Source organism: Myotis daubentonii, chromosome 16, assembly GCF_963259705.1.
Source record: "Myotis daubentonii chromosome 16, mMyoDau2.1, whole genome shotgun sequence".
NCBI classification, from domain to species: domain Eukaryota; kingdom Metazoa; phylum Chordata; class Mammalia; order Chiroptera; family Vespertilionidae; genus Myotis; species Myotis daubentonii.
This window is the reverse complement of record NC_081855.1, coordinates 54334871-54346999: the sequence shown is the minus strand read 5'-3', so window position 1 is coordinate 54346999 and position 12129 is coordinate 54334871. Positions and strand designations below refer to the sequence as shown.

Sequence of the window (12129 nt, the reverse complement as noted above, 5' to 3'; positions counted from 1 at the left end):
GTGCCAGAAACACCTGGAGCTTTTAAAAACGTGGATGTCCAGGTCCCACCCTAGACCTACTGAATCAAAACTCCTGGGGGGAGGCCTGCCCCAGGTAGACTCCGATGCACAGGTCCCCAGCTCGGGGGCGCGGGTCCTAGGAACACAACCTGGCCTCCCCAGGAAGGCAGTGATGGGAGGAGGTGTGAGTCTATCTCAAGGCCACCTGAAGAGCAGCACCGTGAGCTTCCACCAGGACCCCTCCCTCCTGAGCGAGAGGAGCCCGAGGCACCAGGACGGGACTTGGGGTCATCCACTGAGCCCGACCAACGTCGCCTGGCTGGCGACGCCCTGGCTACCTCGGCCTATTGCCCTCCACCTCCATGCCTATCACCCCATCTGCCCTCCTGGGTCTGCCCTGGCTTTGCCCACTAACGTCTGGATTTCCTCCTCCTGCCCGTCTCCGTGTTGGCAGCCTCGCTCCTCACAGGACGCACATCTCCAGGACGAGAAGAGGATGCTGAACTGGGGCCATGTCCTGCTGCAGAGGGGAGCCCCATCTGGCCTGTTGCCGGCTTCCTGGGCCTGAGGGATAAGGACGGCCCCAGAGGGAGCTTGGCCCAAAGACTTCCCGAACCCTTGCCTAGAGCTCAGCTAACCCCACTCTCACTGTGGCTTTGGGGGATTATGAAGATGAGAGCAGCTTCCTCCCTGAGGGGACAACTGCTTATTTGAGCTCGGGAAGAAGTAGTCCTCGGGGCAGGGGCCGCACCCCAGCCTGGGTAACCATCAGCTTCCTAGGAGGTTTCTGCCCCCCCAGGCTCCCAGAAATGGCCTGGAGGCAGGGGAGGTCTGGCCTGCAGAGGTAACAAGACTGCACGCCACAAAGACAGGGAGTGGGCAGGAGAAAGGACAGGCCCGGCAGATCCCCAAATCCCACGGGACTGCAGGTCCCCTGCGGTGCTGCTGGGTCTGCCGTGAGGACCAGGCTGGGGGAGGCAGGGACAGGCTAAGAGGAGCCGCCTGCGGGCCGGGGCAGTGCCCCTCGTCTAGCCAGGCTGTAGAAGTTGGACACGCAGCACTCACCCTCTGCTTGTGTGGCTGTCCTGACACCTGCGGCCTACCCCAGCCACCCCAAACCCAGGGCCTCCTCCTCCTGCCCAGCCGCCCACTTGCTCGCTCTCTCTGCCCCAGGTTCCTAGCAGCTGAGCGCTGCTGCTGTCCAGGTCTGGGTGCGGGAGGGATGGGCCCCAGGATGGCAGATGCTCGGGGCAGGGCCAGCGGAGGCGGGAGGGGGCCTGCAGAGCTGACTGCGCACGTCCGCCCCCGCATGTTGTGTCTGGCCAGGGGCACCAACTCCAGACTAACGATTAGAGACAGCGCGGCAAGGAAAAATAAGTCGTTTTGTAATTACATGCCGCCCCCAAAAATGCTTGCCCGTACAGGCTGGCCCTGGGCAAGGACACAGCCTGCTGAGCCAGCCTACTCTCCATGCCCAGCCTCGCTTACCCGACGGCCACAGCCACTCACCGACCCACCGGCAACTCTCACCCATCCCAGGTCCCTGGCAGGAGGGGCCCAGTCCCGGGAGAAGTCAGTGTTTCTCTCAGGGCCCCGCTTTTCTCCCTCATGGTGCGAGTGCCAAGGCTGAGGAAGACCTTGGTGGGAGACCTTCGCCCTTCCCAGAGAGATTCGGGAAGGCCTGGTGGGCAAGGGGGCCCTGCCAACCTTCCTCAAAGCATGAGTAGGCTGGGCACCAGCAGGGAGACTGCGAGGATGGGTCTGGTCTGTTTGAGAATAAGGACCCGAGCGTCCCCGCACACTCTGAGGTTGGCTTTTCTTGCCTGCCTGGGCCCAGAGGGGGCGGAAAACCTGCCCCGGCCTTAAGTCCCCGAAGGCACTTCTGGCTTCGCAGGTGCTCAGAAACCCCAAACCCCCACCACAGGCGCCTCCAGAGCAGTCCCTGGGGCAAGAGCCATGGCTACAGGAAGCCTCTCCGCCAGAGGGGCGGGCCCCGCTTCTCCGTTACCCTGCTGCTTTGCAGGTAGAACCACCCCAGTCCCACTAGTTTAACTGCTCAGGGCTCCACCGGACCCAAGAGAGAGCAACCTGAGGCTCTGGGAAGCCCAGGTCAGGAGAGGCGGCAGCAAACCCCCCTCAGGCGCTGGGCTGCTTCTCTCTGACCCATCACCCAAGGAGACAGGGGTTCGGGAGCAGCAGGTGCTGAAAGAACTGCATCAGAACCACACGGATTCTGCTGCCAAACAGGACCAGCTCTGCAGGGCCCAGAGCCGAGCGTCTGGGTCAGTCTAAGGAGCCAGCACACCTGTGCTCTCCTGCGCCGCCCTCCTCAGGCTTCTCAGGTGGCCTAGAGCCAGATCCCCCAAGCGCCTCCCTGCCCCCCGCACCCCCTTCCTTTGGGGATCCTCCGAGGCCTGTGAGCACAGCCGCCTTTGCCTTCCTACTGCACCTGTTTTGAGAGCAAGCAGCATCACAGCCCTCGGCCCAGGTAGACAGGTTATGGATTTAGCCCTTGACCCTTGGCCTTAGCAACAGTAGATAACGGCTCATTAGAACTGGCTGGCTCCTGTGCCAGGTCCCCACCGTCACAGCCTTCGTGGCCAACGCAGGTGGGGAGGGGACCCAAAGCGGGAGGCCACATAAAGCCTGAATCACTGAAGCAGAGATTTGACCACCAGACACCAGGCTGTTTTTAGCAGTCGTGATAAATCTCTTCTGAGTTTGGCCAGACGCAAATCAACTCTGCCTATAACCAGGCCAATCAAAGCTTCGGCTCCCTCCCCTTCCTCACTCTCCAGGCTCAGGCTGACCTTGGCACCTTCACCATCTTCTCCCACCTGCAGCCACCAAGACCCAGCTCTGGCTGCCCCTCTCTCAGTGACCCATGTGGTCCAGTGAGAAAAGCGCCCTTACTGGCCCCGAGGAGGACCGGCACCCAGACCCAGAGCTTCCTGCCAGCTGTGCATGGAGACCCAGGTCCCAGCATCCAGGAGACCGATGTCCCACTGGGAAACTCGGCTCCGGTCCTGCTCTGGGTGACTGGGGAGCTGGCTGACAGATCCTGAAACACACTGGCTCTCTGGCTCCCATTCCCAGCCTCCTTCCATGGTCCTAGCCCCCTGGTAATCCGAGCTGCCTCTGGTGGCATCCAGGCTGTGGCCACCCTACCCCAAAGCCTCTCGCACAAAGCAGGGAACAGGCATTCGGAACAGAAATGTGCGCCCACGCCGGCATACTCACTTTGTTGCTCTTGCCCTGAAGGGGCATCCATAGCTCTGCCTGCTTAAAGAGCATGAGCCACGAGGAGTCAGCTACAGAACTTCCAACACCAGCGAGAGAGAGAGAGAGAGAGAGAGAGAGAGAGAGAGAGAGAGAAAAGGGGAGAGCTAGAGAGCGTGTGAGCGAGGAGCTGGTGCTGCAGCGACGGTGCAGGCAGCCCCGTGGAGCTCCAATCTGCTGATTAATTCAACCTATTTCCAGTCGCGCTGCAGACTGAGGGAGGAGAGAGGAGGAGGCAGGCTGCACAGCAGCCAGGGAGGAGGGAGAGGGAGGGAGGAGAGAGGGGGCTGAGAGGAGAAAGTTTGTAGATGCGGGGCCAGATGCCCGGGAGGTTGGCCTAGTCCTCAGAGGAGGCCACTGTGGGGCGAGCAGAGGGGCGACGTGCAGCCAAGGGGTGGGCGGCAGGGAGGAACTGCTGGCCACGGCTGCTGTTGTCAGGGCAACTGCCGGCATCAAGGCGCACCTGGGCTCCTTCCCAGACTACCTTTCCTTGGCCCCAGTCACTGGGGAAGGGTGGGAGCCCCATGTGCAGAGCCTGCCATCATGAGGGCTCCCCGAAATCACCGAGACTCCCGGCGTGGAGCCAAGCCAACAACGGCTCTCCACAGTCAGAGCTGCGGGAAGCAGGGGAGAGGGCCTTGCGGGTTATTAATAGCAGCACATCCTGCAGGCGAGGGAAGGACAGAGAGGTCTGAAGCAGTGGCTTCCAGGAGGGCAGAGCAGGGGCCCGGGGGCGAGCGGAAGAATCCAGCGGAAGAGGGAAGAGCCGGCCCCAGAGGAAGGGCCTCGGGGAGTCCCACACCTGGGACCCAACACCTGCCCACAGCGGGTGCTGGGACCCAGCAGGCTGTCCAATGCCGGCAGCTGATGAGCGCCCGGGCATTCAGTCACACCTGCCGAAGTGCTGCTGGGGCTGGGAGGAGGGCAGTGACCTGGGGCTCCCTCCCCGAGCAGCAGCAGAGCCTGAGTATCTCTCCGGGCCGAGTGGGACACACAGGAAGCTGTCAGCACTTCCCGGGTGAAGCAGGGCAAAAGGCCCTGGGACTGTATGGGAAACTTCTCTGCCCGTATCCAGGCCGCCCCCAGGATGGGGTGGCACGACCCGAGGGAGAGGAAGCCGCCTAACGGTCCACTGACCGTGGAGCGTGGCCTGAGCCCGAGCCTGTTTCTCCAGGGCCGAGGTTCCTAGAGGACACACACCATCTCGAGTTGCAGGGAAGGGAAGGTTCCAGCCAGCCGCTCCCCTCCCCCTTCTCTAGGCCAGCTCCCTGAGGGGCCCCTCCAAACCCAGGGCTGAGTGGGAAAGAAAAGGAGGGGCCCGCAGTCCAGAGGTTAAGGGCAGGAAGTCTCCTTGAGGCAAGCCCGGGGGAGGCAGGATCAGCTTCGGAGCAGCTTCTGGCCACTGCCTAGGAGTCCGCGGCAGCCTTTGCAAACTGCAAGGAGAGAGAGTCCTGACTGTCCCCTGCTCCCGGGTCGCGCTCCCCTTCAGCTCTACAAGGCTCGGCTCCCTGGGAACCACAACTAAGCAAACACTCTCCCTCCTGTGTGAGGCCCTGGAAAGGCAGCTCAGAGGGTCCTCCGGCCCGTGTTCTGTGGGAACCCCTTTCTGCACCGAAAGGGCAGCTCTGCATCTAAGAAGCAGACACCCAGGCCGCTGCTGCTACAGCAAGTCCACTATGGGCTGGAGGACAGGAGGCGGGGGTGGGGGAGGCTCCTAAGGGAACCCTGAGGGCGATAGGTCACAAAGAGAAGGGGGACAGGGTGCAGAAAACCAACCAGCAACAGCCAGACCGATCCTGGGCGATAGCAGGGATGACAGGCCCCCTTCCCATCAACGGCTCTCCCTCTCCCACTCCTCCAAGAAGCCTGACTGTCAGGAGCCACAGGGATGATCTTGAGAGGCCCAGTTATACAACTCGCAAGGGGCCTCAGGTAGAAAGCCCAAGGGGTTCTATTAGCTGCCTGTGCTATCAATTGCTCAATGGGCTCCAAGCCTCTCTAAGCCAGGGGCCACCTCCCTAGGGCCTAGAGTTCCACCGACCCAAAGGCAGTGTTCCACAGGTATGGCTGCTGCTGATGGCGATGCTGCTTTTTAGTTCAGCCCTCAGCTATCCAGAAAGAGAAAGAGGAGAATGAAGAGAAATCCTCCAGGAAAAATGGCCCCTGAGAACTAGCCAGCCTGGGCCCTCAAGTGTTCTTCCTCAGGCTTGAGAGAGAAGCCAGCCCCCTGGGTCACAGGGCCCTGCTTCCCCAGTTCACTAGCAACAGGCTAGAACCGGAGCACAATGCTGCCCTCTGTTTGGCGGGCAGTCAGCCTCACCCGGGCAGGCCACCGCGGGGGCACATCATCATAGCCTCGGGGTGGTGGGGTGCAGCGCACACCCCTTGCAACTGCATGCAGCAGCCTTGCACCCAGGCTAGGGGAGAGGCCAGCGTGCGTTCCCTGTGTGCCAAGCACGGCTGGGCCATCCCTGCAGAGCAACCAAGCAGCTGTGAACAGGAGGCTGAACAAACCTGCCTCAAGCTCAAGTCCACCAGCCTGTTCCACAGCTGGTCCAGAGGCACGTGATGCCTGGAGCTGACCAAGTCAGCCCGCAGCCAGGCATCCCCCGCGGCCACAGCTCCCTCTCCAGACTTCCCAAGATCTCCTTGGCTGGAAGATCACTATCCATAAGTTCAAGGGAATAAATATTTGCCAAGCCCTTGCTACTATTCCAGGAACTACGCTAAGAGCCAGGGGACAGGCAGATTATTCAATGCAGTGAGTAAGTGCGATGGATTTATTGAGAGAAGGTGATGCTTACACTGAGTCTTGAAGAAAGAATAGTAGGAGTTTGCCCAGGAAACAAGGTGGGGAGCATTTTAGGGTCACTGCTTAAGTGTGGAGTGTGTGCCCAAGGCAGGGGAGGCTGGGGACGCTGGGCCGATGGCCACAGGCGGGGCTCCGGCGGGCTCTGCCCACCACACTGAGAGTAGCGGCAGGTGGCAGGAAGCCACTGACAACTTTCAAGCAGCGGTGACAGAAGGTCAGCTCTGCGTTCTGAATAGCTTCCTCTGACAGCCAAGTAGAGGAAGGAGTCCGAGACAGAGGGACCTGCTGGAAGTGTGGCAGAAGTCCAGGCAGGGGACGAAAGGACCTCCTCCAGGGCAGCCTTCGTCCAGGAGCGGGAAACTGATGACAAATGGACCTGATGCGAAGCCGGTGCACCTGGCCCCCGCCGCTCACCTGCAGCTGACTGCGCAGCTGTGTCTGCAGTCTGACCAGGGAGCTTTTCTCTAACCACAGAGACGGTGCCCAACAGTACTCAGCAGGTTGGGACAGAGCCCTAGCGAAGAGCAAACAAACAAAATTGCACGCCCCTGGGCAAGAAGTGAAAGAGTGGCTCGGAGCCAAGCCAAATCAGAACCTGCTCCCTCGCAGTCATGTCACCTGGTCCATCTCTGTCCCCAGCTGGCTCCCCGAGGCTCTGCTTTCCAGCTGAGCACAGCACCCTCTCCACGGTACCATTCACACACCCCAGGCCCCAGAGCCCCGCCCCTCTCTCACGTTTGGTTTAAAGCCCCCGGATGAGGACCTCCCAGGCAAACACCAGTAGGGAGAGTCCAACAGACACACAGACAATGCCCACAAGGGAACCGAACGTGGCTTACCGCACGCTTCTCCTTCAGGTCCATGCGCCCGGAGTGCTGCAGGCATGCCCAGGTGAGTGTGGTCACCCCTGAAAGGAAGGCTCCGCCCCAACATGTACAAACCCCCGGCGACTCTGTCACAGTCACAGCATCTGTGGGTGGAGGAGGGAAGGGGAAAGAAACCACATCAGGCCAGGCTGCTGGAGCAGGTGGCTATTGCGAAACACAACACTATCAGCTACACGACAGAGCGGCGGACGGAGAGGTGGTGCCACTGCCCACAGGGGCCTGGCCAGCCCTGTCCCAGAGCACAGCTCCCCCCACCACCACCCGATCGGCGAGGATGCTGGGGGAGAGGGTGCAAGCTTCTCATCTTTTAACCCTCATTTTCGGAGGCGTATATGTTTCCTCCCAACTGTACGCTTTCACTCGCTGACTCAGGCAGGAAAGGCCTTGGCTTATCAGCTTTTTAGAAAGTGAAGGTAAGCTTTATGGTAAACTGGAATCTAGATACACCTGGAATCAGCAGGAGGTTGGTGGGGAGGGCAGTGGAGGTGACAGAAAGAAGACGTGCTCACCCCATGGCTGCCCCCAGGAGCCCGGCATCCATCTATTTCCACGTGCTGGGAAACGCACACCACCCGTGCCAACGCATCCATGCCCGTGGACAGCCGGGCCCCTCGTGTGGTTTGCTGATAGGGCAGTGCCACCAGGCACCCGGGCAGACGTCCACCAGGACATGCGATCCAGTCCGACTACAATCCCCACGTGACCCCTGACCCTCACCCGCCCATCCTGCAGCCAACGCACTTTCATGATCTCAGACCAGGGCGTGTTTGGGTAGAGTGCCACTGAGTCATCTGCTCTGGTGCCAGGTGCTGCTCCTGGAGAAAGCGCGAACCTGCTGACTAAACCAGTTCTTCCCGGGGCCAGCAGCAAAGCCTCGTTAAGAGGAGCTAGTCAGAAGCCCGGAGAATGATCCAGAAAAGTGCTGTCTAGAAACAAAAAAAGCTGTGTTCAGAGGAGCCCTGCCAGGAGGCCCAGGCTCCGCTGCCACCAACTCCTCTCTGAAGTCCCATCCAAACCTCACCAGGCGGCATCAGTGCCAATGTCACCGGCCTGCACTGCCAAGTCTCTGCCCACCCCTGCCTCTCCCGCCAGGGCTTTCTTTCTTTTTTTTTTTTTTTTAAATATATTTTATTGATTTTTTACAGAGAGGAAGGGAGAGAGAGAGAGAGTTAGAAACATCGATGAGAGAGAAACATCGATCAGCTGCCTCCTGCACATCTCCCACTGGGGATGTGCCCGCAACCCAGGTACATGCCCTTGACCGGAATCGAACCTGGGACCCTTCAGTCCGCAGGCTGACGCTCTATCCACTGAGCCAAACCGGCTTCGGCCGCCAGGGCTTTCAAAGCTGAGCAAGCCCCATGGGTCAGAGGCAGACAGCAGCGCTGGGAGCAGCCTCGCCATGCACTGGCATTGGGTCTTGGCATCAGGCTGCGATGGGATCCTGAGAGGCCGAATCCACTTCTCCCCAAGGCCACACTGACTCAGGCCGCCCGGGGCCCTGTTTACAAGTACAGCTCAAGGTCCCCATGACACCCCATCCCAGCAGGGGCTGGATGAGGTAGTTGCCACACAGGCAAAGGCACCGGATGGGAATTGTGCATAGCTCCTGCCAGCAATGAACAAGGGAAATAACTCTGCGGCCAGCTGGAACCACAGAGGTCCAGCGAGGGCAGCCAGGAGCCGGCCATGTTTCTGAGAGTCTCTGTTTTCCCATCACTCCATACATGGCGTTCTGGGAGAGAGCTGTCCTCAACTGTCCGATCTGAAACCAGTAGCCGTGTCCTTAAAGGGCCAGTTCAGTGCCTGGCCCACTGCGGGGGGGGGGGGGGGGGACGACGATACGGGGGAGCACAAAGCCAAATACCCCTGGGTTCAAATCCTGACTCCAATACGTATCAAATGCTAACTGACCTCAGAAAATGACTTGTCTCTCTGAGCCCCAATGACCTTGTTCGTAGAATGGAAACCGTAATACCTATTTCACAGAGGTGCAGCAAGAATTATGTAAAATATTACATGCAGAGGATCTAGAATAGTATTTGATATATGGTAGGTACTTTTTAATGTTTTTATTGATTTTAGAAACATTGATGTGAGAGAGAAACATCGACCTGCTGCCTCCTGCACTCACCCCCTCACCCCAACCACACCCTGACTGGGATGGAACCCATAACCTGGGTATATGCCCTGACCTGGAATTGAAATGGTGACCTTTTGGTGTGGGGGATGAGGCTCAAAAAACTGAGCCACACCGGCCAGGGCCATAGTAGGTCTTAATACATAGTGGTCATTACTGTTACCAACAAACAAGAAATATGATCAAAGTACTGCTGAGGTGAAAAATGAGGACTCAAAAGTAAGGAAAAGAAAAAGAAAAGGCATAAAGATTGTACTCAAATAAGTAAAACTGTATTTGCAAAAGACTAGATTGTATGTATAAAAAAATCTTAAGGAATACACAAATAAGATATCAGAACAAATAAACATGCAAGGTTGCAGAATACAAGGTCAAAATACAAACATAAATTAAATGTTGACGGGCTATTATGAAATATAGAATAAAAAATGTAAATATCACAATAGTACAAAAAACATGAAATACTTGATGACTTTAACAAAAATACATATAAGACCTGTTTACTGATGAGATAAATTAAAGAAGGCCTAAATAAATGGAGAGATATACCATGTTCATGGATTGGGAGATTCAGTATTAAGATGTCAACTATCCCCCAAATTACCTATGGATTCAATACGATCTCAAAGTCTCAGCTGACATTTTTGTAGAAATTGACAAGCTGATTCTAACATTTATATGGAAAGGTAAATGATTTTTGTCTTCTCTTTTTCAAAACAACTTTGAAAAAGAAAAACAAAGGACTTACACTGCGTGATTTTAAGACTTATATAAAACTACAGAAATCAAGACCTATGGCATTGGTGTAAGGAGAGACATACGGCTCAATGGGACAGAGAAGAAAGGCCAGAAATAGACCCATGCATATGAAAAAGCTTGACTCACACCTCATACCACACACAAAAATAAACTCAAAACAGATCACATGTCTAAATGTAAAAACTAAAACTATATAACTTCTAGAAGAAATATGGGGGGGGGGGGTATCTTGGGATAAGCAGAGATTTCTAAGAACACAAAAAAACATGATTCATAAAAGAAAATACTGCATATATTTAATAAGTGTAAGGAATGATCATGTTTTCAGAGAATATTAGATGTGGTCCCTTCCCTCAAGGGATTTACATAATATAGCCAGTTTGGGGCTATTGTGAAAAATGATAACAAAAATTCAAGCTGGCATTAAAATACTAAATGAGAATTGCAAATAAGTGCTGCGGGGTATCTGGGAGAAAGAGGTCAGTGGGGGGTGGGGGAGCCAGGGATCGCTCCCAAAAGAAGCAAGGCCTGAACTCTGCCCTTAAGAAAGTCTGAGTGAGAAGAGGGAGAGCAACCCAAGCAAGAACCCACAAAGGCACCAAAGAAATGCAGGAGCCTTTTTGAAAGATGCTGGTTAGAGTGGAAGGCAGCAAACAAGCCATGAAAATAAATGGCTGGATGCTTCCTGCGCCTAAACTCAGAAACTAGCATAAAAAAGAACTGAATGGGGGCCCAAGGTTCAGGTTGAAGGTGAGGTAAGGGGTGGACTGTCCTTCTTAGCCCTTCTAATATCATCTTCATTAGCTGAGCTTGCATTCTAGCCACGCCCAACATACCAAAACCACAATTTGGTGGACTTGTTTTCATCCAAATGCTGTGCCCAAGGAGTACTAATGGATGGATTGATGTTCTGCTGGGGGAAGGTTTTTGTTTTTATTGATTTTAGGGAAAGAGGAAAGGAGAAGGAGAGAAACATCAGTATAGATCAGCTGCCTCCTGTACGGCCCCTGCTGAGGATCAAGCCGGAAATCCGGTGGCCTCTTGGTGCATGGTTTGACACTCAACCACTGAGCCACACCTGCTGGGCATGGGGGAAGGTTTTTTGGGGGGGAGGCGAGGGAAGGATTTTAATAACAAGCCTCAGTGTTCTAAGTTGGTGGCGTCCTAGTCAATAATTTGATCAATGACTTGAGTGAGGAAACAGATGGTATGCTAATCAAATTCTTGGATGGCATAAACCTGGAAAGTAGACTAAAGTCAGGATCCAAAAAGATCTCAACAGGCTGAAATAATGGGCCAAATCTCATAGGTTCAATTTAACTGTAATCGTTTCAATATGAAGTCCTGCGTTTAGGTTCAAAAGCCATTGTGTAAGACTACTATAAAAGGAATTTCAATTCAAGTGGCATGGCTGTCCAAATTTCATTCGCAGTTAGGCCTCGTTAACAGATATGCCATGTCCCTGGAAAGAGAGGCTAAGTCTGATTTCCGTACCTATCCGTACCTATCCGTACCAAAATGCTCCCACCTGGAATATTTTGTTCATTTTACGCACACACTTTAAGAAGGACACTGACAAAACTGGAATGCTGCCGACAGCAGCAGTCAGATGGGAGAAATTACGGCATGAGAAATGGTGGGAAGAACTGAAGATGCTTAGATAGGACACCAAACCCCTCGGCTGAGTGTGATGGCTGCCGGGAGGAAGAAGGGCCAGGCTCACTCAGGCAGCTCTTAAAACAGGGACTAGGTCAGCTCGGGGAAGAGACAAGGGGGCAGTTTGGGACTCGATATGAGCTATATGCTTTACATAATTAGAACTGTATTTTTTTTTAATAGAAATAGGCTGCCCTAAGAGGCAATGAGTTCCCTATCACTGCAGAGATCTAAGCAGAGGCTGGAAAATTATAAAGATAAGAAATACATCAGATAGCAAATAAGAGAAGACTTAAGAAAAAAACAAAACACTGCTTCTTAAAATGTTTTTATTGATTTTTGTAGAGAGAGAGGAAGGGAGAGAAAGAGAGAGAAACATCGATTGGTTGCCTCCTGTTTGCACCCTAACCAGGGGGCAAACCAAAACCTGAGCATGTGCTGCAACCTGGGCATGTGCCCTGCCCAGAAACCTTTGACCTTGCAGTGCATGGGATGACATTCAACCAACTGAGCTACACCGGCCAGGGTGAGAAAGAGATAACTTTCTATGGTCTTTTCTGACCCTGAGAGATTAGAAACTAAGAAATCCTGTGGCT

General features: G+C 55.1%; 1 protein-coding gene across 10 annotated transcripts in view; it reads right to left on the bottom strand.

The window, feature by feature from the left end:
* TMEM94 (transmembrane protein 94) overlaps positions 1-12129 on the bottom strand; it is a 31404-nt gene that overhangs the window by 15148 nt on the left and 4127 nt on the right. For 3 of the 10 annotated variants that reach the window (XM_059671218.1, XM_059671220.1, XM_059671223.1), the window contains exon 2: positions 6931-7061. In XM_059671218.1, the coding sequence (XP_059527201.1) occupies positions 6931-6954 (24 nt within the window). In that variant the 5' untranslated portion in view covers positions 6955-7061. Of the gene's footprint in view, positions 1-3240; positions 3713-6930; positions 7062-7719; positions 7905-12129 lie in introns of those variants that run through there. The other 7 variants (XM_059671213.1, XM_059671216.1, XM_059671222.1 and 4 more) reach the window with 5 other exon arrangements.